This window comes from Polyodon spathula, chromosome 1, assembly GCF_017654505.1.
Source record: "Polyodon spathula isolate WHYD16114869_AA chromosome 1, ASM1765450v1, whole genome shotgun sequence".
Classification (NCBI taxonomy): domain Eukaryota; kingdom Metazoa; phylum Chordata; class Actinopteri; order Acipenseriformes; family Polyodontidae; genus Polyodon; species Polyodon spathula.
Window position 1 is genome coordinate 3,793,001 of NC_054534.1, and position 11,843 is coordinate 3,804,843.

Genomic DNA, 11,843 nt, shown 5'->3' on the forward strand with positions numbered 1-11,843 from the left:
GGATGTCATAGTTAATTCATTGTTAGTAGTCCCGCATTCTTAATTCATTGCTGTTGGCTTTTTAAACAACAGTCTAGAAAGGTTCCTTACAAACAATGTTATTAAATCCGTTCTGAAAAACAAGCATGCTTAGCAATATCCCTTGATGTCTCAGTGTAGGTGGACAGTGTTACTTGCCTTGGCTATTGGATGTTCTTATCATCATCACACCTTGGCTGCAGTGGTACTTTAGTCTGATGTGTGTCCCTCTCCCTCTCCCTCTCCCTCTCGATTTACGGTGACTGCAGTTTTTCTTTACAGTACATTTACCAGCTGGTTTATGTTGTCCACATATAACTCATGACCTGTTATATTGCCAATCACCAGCTATCAGCTAAATGGATTGGAATGCCTGTGTTGCAAGGGCCAGTCAAGCAGTGACGATGCCAATCATACTTTAAATCCTGGTTAATATCAGATGGTCTGGTGTGTCTGAATGCATTTGGGAAGGGGGCATCCCATTTCAGCTCTGGAAACAATTCTAGTGAACAAAGCTTTTCCCGTGGTGATGGCTTTTTCACATTTTCTTGAATATTACTATTTTTTTATTTATTTTTTTTAAATTAGACTGCGTAAAACATTCTTTTAAATAATCCATGGGTTAAAGCTTTGTGTTTAGAACCCTTATGCTTCCCTTCTAATGATGAAAACACATCTCTCATTGCAGAGCTGTTTAAGCCTTTCTCATTTGCATGCTGTGACATAGTGGCATGGGACTGAAATGCAAGGGAGAGATGAGACACAAGGAAACCAAGCAAATCACACGCTGAACAGTGATTCACATCTAGAACTGCCTGGCTCCTGTCCGAGTAAATAATATCAGAACGCTTCCACAGAGTGATTTGATAACTGTCTTTACTGCAGTTATCCTCAGCCTGAAAGATCAATATGCTATTGAAGTGCTATTGACGTGCTATTGACGCAGATATGTATTTCTGCAAAGAATTACAATATCAAGTAAGAACCCATCGTGAGGATATCACAGGTGCATATCAATGAGAGAAAGTGTGATTCAATAGCAAACTTTTTGACTAAAAGTCTTTGTGTCTTTAAGAAAAGAATGTCTTAGTCCAAACATTTTTCTTGTAGTACTTGTAAACTCCTGTTGTATAGTTTAGTGTAGTGTAGTGTAGTGTATACCGTTACATTTATAGTGCATTACTATCATTTTGTAAGCTTCACATGTCCTATATAAAAGATATTAACAATGGTGAAGTGTGAGGCTCCTGGGAGTTCAAGTTCTTGTCAAATTCCCAGAAGCAGCTCTGCTCTTTAGAAACAAACCGGGCCTTTCCCAATGACTGTCTCGATGTCCCTTTCATGTCATCCCTTAACCTTTCAATCGGTATATTTAGTTAATTTGTAGCCTGAAAACTGTACCATAACTACAAATAAATAATAATTATTGGATAAATGTACATCATAATGTGCAAGTCTTGTATATGGAAATGAGTGATCTACGAAATGATAGATACACACAAAAGTTACTTAATGTCAGTACTTTGACATTTACCATAGTTTACCCTGGATTGCTATGTATAATACTCTGCTTTACCATATCAATCTGGGCTTTACAATGCTTATCTATGCTTTGTTACACTTTGCTGTGCTTTTTCTATGGTAAACCATTAAGGAGGAACTGTTGAGCTATCCCTAGTCCCCAAGGCAACTTCTTGTATTCTTTTTTTTTTTTAATAAACTTTGCATGTGTTCACTGATATGTAAGCCTATGATCCATGTTCCATCGGCATCCAATCATTTTCATGTTTGCAGTAAATCCAATGAAAATAAAACGATTAGAACAGCTAGTTACGTCGTTGTTCTAATTACCTTCAACAAGCTTATCTGTTGAGAAGTCCATTTAAAGTGGTCCTTTGCTGAACACATTGATGGGGCAAGACAAGTTTTGAGACCAGTCAGCTACTACAACCCACATGAGTATAGAGGACCCCCTCGCATTCATGCATGTTCTTAGGGATTTTCTAATACACCTATGGGTGTGCATTTCAAACACGCACGTGTTCTTGAGCACTACAAATCCAGTGACAGGCAGAGGAGAACTCAAGTGTTTCCTGCTTGCAGCCAGCACATTCTGCCAGTTGCTTTATAATTAACTGAATAAATTACTGCAAAGTAATTATATATGATTTTATTTTGACAACCAAAAAAATCTCACCCCTAGTAAAAACACAGAAGAGGAGGTCTGGTTACCATTTTTTAATCACAACAGAAGAACAGTTACAAGAGGAGGCCGTTTGGCCCATCAGTACTCTTTGGACTTTGTCTCATCTGCTCTTAAAGGATCCCAGTGACTCAGGGAATCTATTATTTCACTGAAAGCTGTGGCAACAGAGCTCATAAGAGTGACGCAGGTCTGCTGACTCACAATGTCAGTTCTGAGCACAGTGTTGGTGAAACACTGATGCTTTACAGTTCTTAAACATTGCTTGCTCAGGGATCACCAATGAGCTATTGACGCACCGGACCGTCAGAAACTCAATCGACACTTTTCAATTTAACCTGTTAAATTGCCCCCCATTCCTTCATAATGTTGCACATGGCATAAATCCATCTCCACCCAGTGCAATTACCTTTAGCAAAGCTGGGATGTGATGTTTTCATTCAGATTCAGATACCTTCGGCAGTAGTTTAGAAAGGAGTTGATAATGTCTCTTGCTTAGGTTTGATCCTCAGTATGTGTAGTGTGCAGAATCCATATCAGTAAAATTATATTTTATTTAGTGTTGTTTTTTTTAAACCCTTTTTATCCTGGATGTATCTGTGGTTGTAAGTCTTACACTCAGAATGCAACTCTCTTTGTTCTGTAGTTCCGAGTGGCAAGTCTTTTCTCATCTTTTATTAATAGGAGAGGCTTTCTTATTTGCATATGTCGGTACATGCTTCGGTCACAGAGAACTGGGCATCCAAGTGTGACGAAACATGGCAAGCACATTCTTTAATGCAAATTGTTGAGAATATCAGAATCTGGGAGTCTGATATTCCATCCATCAGTATGTCACTCTTACATTGGTGTATGCTGAGAAATGCAGTCTATCATGCTTTTTGATAATATACAAAACTTATCGCTGGCAAAATGAGTCAAATAAATTTTGCATAAAGTAAAGCTTATGGATGTTTTTGGTAATAGGGGTGATTTCAAATGTTAGTCCAGTCACAGGCAGAGTAAAATTGGTGGGTTTAATATGCTGGTATTAATTACAGGCTGCAATTCCTAAAACTACTCCAAATACACACATAGGGCAAAGCCATAAACAAAGTAAAGCCAAGCCATTGTGGTGGCAGGTTACTGAACCCTTTCAACAGGCCCCTGGAGCTGTTTCCTGTTTTTAGCCAGTGCATCCTGGCAGTTGCTTTACAGATTTATTAAATTCATTGCTGTCTAGTAATGTATTAAAGTGTGTGTGTGTGTTTGTAATGATCTAAGTACTTGAATAATAATTTTATTTCGAGTACTCTGATTCACCCCTAAATGTAATTAATATTCAGATTTGCAGAAAATTTGAAAGAGCTACAAATTACTCTACATGTTTAGTTACAGTTAGCTAAAGCTGTTCGAATGAATGGGTTAAGTATTTGTCCATTTCTGTATTTGTTACATAGTTGGAAATTCCTCAAGTGCAAAGGAAATATTACAGTATAATTTGAGATTAATCGTGTGTTATCAAGACAGAATTTTCAGCGGCTTATGGAAAGTTTTTTTGAGGTGTTGCTCATGCAGTACAAACAATAGAAGCTTCCGATAACATTTCTATGTTCTCTCTGCTTTACAAACAGCTCTGAATTTGTGCTTCAAGCCCTGGCCAACATGCTTTTCATACTGACTGTTTGGAGCGGCCATTGCTCGACTCAAAGAGGGGTTGTATTGTTGATGCAGTAGCAGTGCCAGACATGTCAAGTCTCACTCATTTCAGGAACTCTTTTGGCATCCGTTTTAGCAGTCTCCTTCCTAAAAGAAAGGAAACGATCTTGCATTTTCATGGAGTATTCCCAAATCTCACTCCTAATTTTTTCAAATTCCACTCATTTTAAAGTGGCTTTATTTCCAAATCTCACTCAATAAATACTGGAATCCTTTTTTTGTTTCAGGGGATGTTTTATCAAAACCCTTGTACTGTATGTGTTATCCAGCAGCTCGTTATAAATGTTTCACTATTTAATTGTGATTTTATGGAGCAGTAATGTACGCTGTAAAAAAGTTCCTAAACTACTGTACTTTCTTTAACCACTAGAAAGCAGTGTAAAGCGCTGATAATGAAATCTGTCCTGACTGTTTTCTCCTGTTTGGCGAGAGAGAGTTGACTTGTTGTCCTACCCCCCCCCCCCCCCCCCCCCCCATGTATAGTAGAGAACCCTAATTCGAGAACATTGAAACAACAAAAATAAGAAAGATTGGAAACAATAACTATGATTAGAAAGGAAAACAAATCATTGCAGAGAACGGGTAAGAATAATGCTGGTGCAGATAAGTAGGAAAGGTGGACAAAACAGGGAAGTGTAAAGATGGTACAGGTAAGTATAAAGATGGTACAGGTAAGAAAGATGGTACAGGTAAGCTGTAGCAAGTAAACCCCCCCACACAGAAACACGACACATACACAAAACCAGACCGAGAAAGATAGAAGGTAAATGAGGATGAGGAAGGAAAGTTAACCCTAAACAAGTCCAGCAGAGCAGGGTCATTGAAAACCTAACAAAGTAACAAAAGAACAAAAAAAACTAAAAATACAGGAAACAAAGTATCAAATTAAACTAGAAAAATCCCAACAAAAAAGGAATGATCTCACCAACAGATAAAGAAGTCCAGCAAAGAGTCCAGTAATGATGGTGATTGAAAAAATTGAGTATGTTGAAATTGAATCAGTCCAGAAGTACTGAGTAGAATGGTGAACAGAAAAAAAATCAGGAGGCTCAGAAAGAAATGGAGACTATCACACATAAAACAACAAACCCTAAACAAACATTAATTACACAGCTACACTTAAACAAGTAACAGTGAAGCGAAGGTGCACTGCTCACTGGTAATTTCATCTCAGTCACATATGTGAGCAGGTGGATGATGGGAAATGTAGTTCTGAGAGGTCCATGCGGGTACATGGGAAGCTATCTTGAGGCAGGGAATGCAATTTAAAAGTTTAAAAGTGGTCAAAATGTTAAATAAATAAATAAATAAATTAAAACAGTATGCACCTTACATAAACAGTTGTAGCAACACATGGGAACCTGTAACACAATCAAATAAAAAGGTCCTGATGTACCCTTTAATTGGGACTGTCTCAGTGGAGTGTTTTGGCAAAACGTTTTTCTGGCTTTCTACCTCTGTGATGTGGTTTCAAAACAGCCTTGCATGACTTTGACCAAAATTGCATTCATATGAATACTTTAAAAATGAACATGAAGCAAATTAAGATGACTTCATTTGAGGTTATGAGGGGGTTAACCACTGATGGTCCAGAATGGCCACAAAGTTTAACAAATGGTTTAAAAAGCACATTGAGCAAACCGAATAATCCCAGTAATAGTCACCTAGTAGGTCTCCACTGTTCCTTCTTTGAGAAACAAACCTGCTAAAGGTGCTTGTGAACATGTGTTTTGTAGCAACGCATGAACTAACAAGGTAGGAATCTCATGATGAACGTAAGAACGTTCGTGGCGCTTTAGTAACGCTGCAGCTCTGTGCAGCCAAGCGCTCCACATGGCGAGCTGCGTGATGTCACTTGCAACAGCAACAAACTGGCTGCACAGTTCTTACAGCTGATTCCAAAATGTGGGAGCTGGGCTGCACAGTGAAGAGATGATGCAGGGCCAGGGGTCAAGCTTTACTTGCTGATCTCAATACAAGTTAACCGCAACCCAAATACTGCTGTCTAGAAAGTGGAGGGGATTGACACTCAGGTTCACAGTCTGCTAGGATAATGAATGATGGGGCTTTGTATCAACACTCGGGTTCACAGTCTCCTAGGATAATGAATGATGGGGCTTTGTATCAACACTCGGGTTCACAGTCTCCTAGGATAATGAATGATGGGGCTTTGTATCAACACTCGGGTTCACAGTCTCCTAGGATAATGAATGATAGGGCTTTGTATCAACACTCGGGTTCACAGTCTGCTAGGATAATGAATGATAGGGCTTTGTATCAACACTCGGGTTCACAGTCTCCTAGGATAATGAATGATGGGGCTTTGTATCAACACTCGGGTTCACAGTCTCCTAGGATAATGAATGATAGGGCTTTGTATCAACACTCGGGTTCACAGTCTCCTAGGATAATGAATGATGGGGCTTTGTATCAACACTCGGGTTCACAGTCTCCTAGGATAATGAATGATAGGGCTTTGTATCAACACTCGGGTTCACAGTCTCCTAGGATAATGAATGATGGGGCTTTGTATCAACACTCGGGTTCACAGTCTCCTAGGATAATGAATGATGGGGCTTTGTATCAACACTCGGGTTCACAGTCTCCTAGGATAATGAATGATGGGGCTTTGTATCAACACTCGGGTTCACAGTCTCCTAGGATAATGAATGATGGGGCTTTGTATCAACACTCGGGTTCACAGTCTCCTAGGATAATGAATGATGGGGCTTTGTATCAACACTCGGGTTCACAGTCTCCTAGGATAATGAATGATGGGGCTTTGTATCAACACTCAGGTTCACAGTCTCCTAGGATAATGAATGATGGGGCTTTGTATCAACACTCGGGTTCACAGTCTCCTAGGATAATGAATGATGGGGCTTTGTATCAACACTCGGGTTCACAGTCTCCTAGGATAATGAATGATGGGGCTTTGTATCAACACTCGGGTTCACAGTCTCCTAGGATAATGAATGATGGGGCTTTGTATCAACACTCGGGTTCACAGTCTCCTAGGATAATGAATGATGGGGCTTTGTATCAACACTCGGGTTCACAGTCTCCTAGGATAATGAATGATGGGCTTTGTATCAACACTCGGGTTCACAGTCTCCTAGGATAATGAATGATGGGGCTTTGTATCAACACTCGGGTTCACAGTCTCCTAGGATAATGAATGATAGGGCTTTGTATCAACACTCGGGTTCACAGTCTCCTAGGATAATGAATGATGGGGCTTTGTATCAACACTCGGGTTCACAGTCTCCTAGGATAATGAATGATGGGGCTTTGTATCAACACTCGGGTTCACAGTCTCCTAGGATAATGAATGATGGGGCTTTGTATCAACACTCGGGTTCACAGTCTCCTAGGATAATGAATGATAGGGCTTTGTATCAACACTCGGGTTCACAGTCTCCTAGGATAATGAATGATGGGGCTTTGTATCAACACTCGGGTTCACAGTCTCCTAGGATAATGAATGATAGGGCTTTGTATCAACACTCGGGTTCACAGTCTCCTAGGATAATGAATGATAGGGCTTTGTATCAACACTCGGGTTCACAGTCTCCTAGGATAATGAATGATAGGGCTTTGTATCAACACTCGGGTTCACAGTCTCCTAGGATAATGAATGATGGGGCTTTGTATCAACACTCGGGTTCACAGTCTCCTAGGATAATGAATGATGGGGCTTTGTATCAACACTCGGGTTCACAGTCTCCTAGGATAATGAATGATGGGGCTTTGTATCAACACTCGGGTTCACAGTCTCCTAGGATAATGAATGATGGGGCTTTGTATCAACACTCGGGTTCACAGTCTCCTAGGATAATGAATGATGGGGCTTTGTATCAACACTCGGGTTCACAGTCTCCTAGGATAATGAATGATGGGGCTTTGTATCAACACTCGGGTTCACAGTCTCCTAGGATAATGAATGATAGGGCTCTGTATCAACACTCGGGTTCACAGTCTCCTAGGATAATGAATGATGGGGCTTTGTATCAACACTCGGGTTCACAGTCTCCTAGGATAATGAATGATGGGGCTTTGTATCAACACTCGGGTTCACAGTCTCCTAGGATAATGAATGATGGGGCTTTGTATCAACACTCGGGTTCACAGTCTCCTAGGATAATGAATGATGGGGCTTTGTATCAACACTCGGGTTCACAGTCTCCTAGGATAATGAATGATAGGGCTTTGTATCAACACTCGGGTTCACAGTCTCCTAGGATAATGAATGATGGGGCTTTGTATCAACACTCGGGTTCACAGTCTCCTAGGATAATGAATGATGGGGCTTTGTATCAACACTCGGGTTCACAGTCTCCTAGGATAATGAATGATGGGGCTTTGTATCAACACTCGGGTTCACAGTCTCCTAGGGTAATGAATGATGGGGCTTTGTATCAACACTCGGGTTCACAGTCTCCTAGGATAATGAATGATGGGGCTTTGTATCAACACTCGGGTTCACAGTCTCCTAGGATAATGAATGATAGGGCTTTGTATCAACACTCGGGTTCACAGTCTCCTAGGATAATGAATGATGGGGCTTTGTATCAACACTCGGGTTCACAGTCTCCTAGGATAATGAATGATAGGGCTTTGTATCAACACTCGGGTTCACAGTCTCCTAGGATAATGAATGATGGGGCTTTGTATCAACACTCGGGTTCACAGTCTCCTAGGATAATGAATGATGGGGCTTTGTATCAACACTCGGGTTCACAGTCTCCTAGGATAATGAATGATGGGGCTTTGTATCAACACTCAGGTTCACAGTCTCCTAGGATAATGAATGATGGAGCTTTGTATCAACACTCGGGTTCACAGTCTCCTAGGATAATGAATGATGGGGCTTTGTATCAACACTCGGGTTCACAGTCTCCTAGGATAATGAATGATGGGGCTTTGTATCAACACTCGGGTTCACAGTCTCCTAGGATAATGAATGATGGGGCTTTGTATCAACACTCGGGTTCACAGTCTCCTAGGATAATGAATGATGGGGCTTTGTATCAACACTCGGGTTCACAGTCTCCTAGGATAATGAATGATGGGGCTTTGTATCAACACTCGGGTTCACAGTCTCCTAGGATAATGAATGATGGGGCTTTGTATCAACACTCGGGTTCACAGTCTCCTAGGATAATGAATGATGGGGCTTTGTATCAACACTCGGGTTCACAGTCTCCTAGGATAATGAATGATGGGGCTTTGTTTTCTTTGCATCACCTGTAATAAACATGTGCAAATTATTTATCTTTGGTAAATACGGTCTTGTATTTAACTTGTTAAATTAGCTTTGGATCTAATGAAACACATTTTGTGTGATCATTAGGTATCGTACATAATAATAATAATAATAATAATAATAATAATAATAATAAATCATTTCTACTGGTGACAAAATATATAGCATAAAACATTTCTAAAACCTACTAAATAGCTGAAGGGGGTTAAATGGCATCTTCTGAAGAATAAGGTAACAGCTTGTCCTGTGATAAGAGCTCTCAAATAAACGTTGTTGTTGTTGTTTTTCTAAAGATGCTAAACTTCTCTCCCGCCCTCAATCTCCAGGAGCACCCACTGCTCGGACAGCCGTTCTTCATTCTCCATCCCTGCCGAACTCATGAATTTATGAGCCCCATAGTCCAAGCTGCCAAACAAGAGAACAGGTGAATACAGAACAGTGACAGTATCTGTTTTCTATTGCATTATATAGGTGGTGGTTCAGAGAGCTCCTCTTCCTGTCTTCTTTTGGCTTGCATCTGAAACTTTATTTGAAGTCTTTGAGCAACCAAGAAATATTGGATAAATCAAACGGTGTGTTGTCCCCTTTTTAGGGCCCTCGTTCAGAAAGCGTGGATGCTTATTCACTGATCATGCCTGTCCGTTAGTCCTTCCATCTGTCTGTCTGTGTCAGTCTACATTAAGCTACAAAGTATACCAGTCATGAGGAGAAGTGGCAGTTTTAATTACATGAAAGAAGGTGTTGAAGGGATGTGGAAAACGGCACTTTCCAGGTGAAGTCTCCAAGGAAGTGTAGCACTACCTGAAATCAAAGCTTGCAAACAGATTTATTTTATCTATCTTTGTACTAGATATCATGTTCTAAACATTAACACGTTTGCTAAAAACGTCTCATTTAAAACTTTTATACAGCAAATGTTTGCTATGAAAACTTTAAACTAATACCCTGTTCACACTAGGAAGTGTGATCATGATCTTTTGGTTTCAACGCGTGTTGACTGTGCATTATTGAGGAAGTGTAAATGGGGTATTGTTGTACTTCATTAAACCTACATCTTTCTCCCTTCCTTTTTTTCTCTGTAGGCACTTGAATGTCATTACAGCCTGGTTAAGCATGGTGGGCCCTGTTGTAGGACTAGCTCTGCCAATCAGCTACGCCATGGCAGCCTCGAAACACAAACCAGCTCCTGATTAAAGAACAAGGAGCTCATTACCTGCATTCTTGAATTCAGAATTAAGGTACATTATTAATTTCTTTAGTATCTAAATAGTTGAGTAATTATTAATCAAAGAAAAGAAAAAGACAACTGGATTTAAATGTCAAATCTTCCATGGAAACTAGAATAAGAATGCTGACTCTCCTCATTCAAGACTTGGGGCAGCATCTTAACTCTTTAGTCTTTACTTTGACCAGAAATAATAATAAAAAAGGGATCTGTAACAAACAACATTCTGAATCTCGTGTCTCATTTGGGTAACACCCAGGAAAATCATTGCAGGAAGATAAACTCAACCCTGAACGTCTGACAGAGGGCTGAGAATGCACTGTGTGAAACATTTGCACGAAACTCTGCCTGCGACTTGCAGACAGAAACACCAAGTCCACATGCTCATCATTAAGAGCTCCTCTCTGCCACTGAGTGATGCACACCTTTAACAGAAAATACCATCTCTAATAATGCTTTTTTATTTCACTCCAAATGAAAATGCAAGAGTTTAAATAGGAAATGTGTCTAAAACCCTTAACAGAGCTTCCCTCAACATTTTAATGTAATTTTAGGTCGGCATCAATCAGACAATGGAGGATTCTGAGTGGGAAGCAAGTGTCTTTTCCAGCAGCATGCAGCAGTGAGCTTCTGAAGGGCACAGCCGTCAAGAGGCTGTTGATGCAGCACCTTTTCATTACAGTGGCGAATACAAGGGCAATGCTAAAGCTAACCGGGCAAGAAATAATTGTAACTATGATACATATTTGTGTATGGTTGACTACATTGCACTTCCCAATAGACAAATAATTTTAGAACCTGAGTTCAGCTGTGCAGGTGGCCAGACCAATTCCTTGAGTGCTGTATATACTGTGCATGTCAACTTAAGAACAACACAAAAGAGCGAGTGTATCAGTCTGCTCTTCCTGTCCAATAGCTGAATCACACAGTGAGCACCCTAACCCCCACTCTCCACAGCACTGCTACTGGAGATGTTATTGTTTTAATTATGTGTCATTTATAGGTAAAGATTTTTTTTTTGTTAAACCTCTGTGTTTTGGTGTTCTCTCTACCGCTCCCATTAAGTCGTTGCCACTGTGGATTTCACTTGTACAAGTACACAGACACACAGAGACACACACACATAAGAACATAAGAAAGGTTACAAATGAGAGGAGGCCATTCAGCCCATCTTGCTCGTTTGGTTGTTAGTAACTTATTGATCCCAGAATCTCATCAAGCAGCTTCTTGAAGGATCCCAGGGTGTCAGCTTCAATAACATTACTGGGGAGTTAGTTCCAGAGCCTCACAATTCATTCCAGACTCACACAGTTCGGTTCCATTAGAGACCTTGCTTTAGAGAAGGAGGTGAGGGCAACACATGGTGCCTGTGCTTCGTCCAGTTAGCAACCACACAACGTACCAGGAGGGGTTTTGCCAGTGGGGTAAATGAA

At 40.4% G+C, this 11,843-nt stretch overlaps 1 protein-coding gene across 2 annotated transcripts in view; it reads left to right on the plus strand.

Moving 5' to 3' along the window:
- The window catches only part of atg10 (ATG10 autophagy related 10 homolog (S. cerevisiae)), a 58,669-nt gene extending 47,089 nt beyond the window's left edge, over positions 1-11,580 (plus strand). For both annotated transcript variants that reach the window (XM_041244712.1, XM_041244720.1), the window contains 3 exons: positions 9,512-9,609; positions 10,268-10,423; positions 10,965-11,580. In XM_041244712.1, coding sequence (XP_041100646.1) covers positions 9,512-9,609; positions 10,268-10,379 — 210 coding nt within the window. In that variant the 3' untranslated portion in view covers positions 10,380-10,423; positions 10,965-11,580. The remainder of the gene's footprint in view (positions 1-9,511; positions 9,610-10,267; positions 10,424-10,964) is intronic.
- Positions 11,581-11,843: the final 263 nt, after the last annotated feature.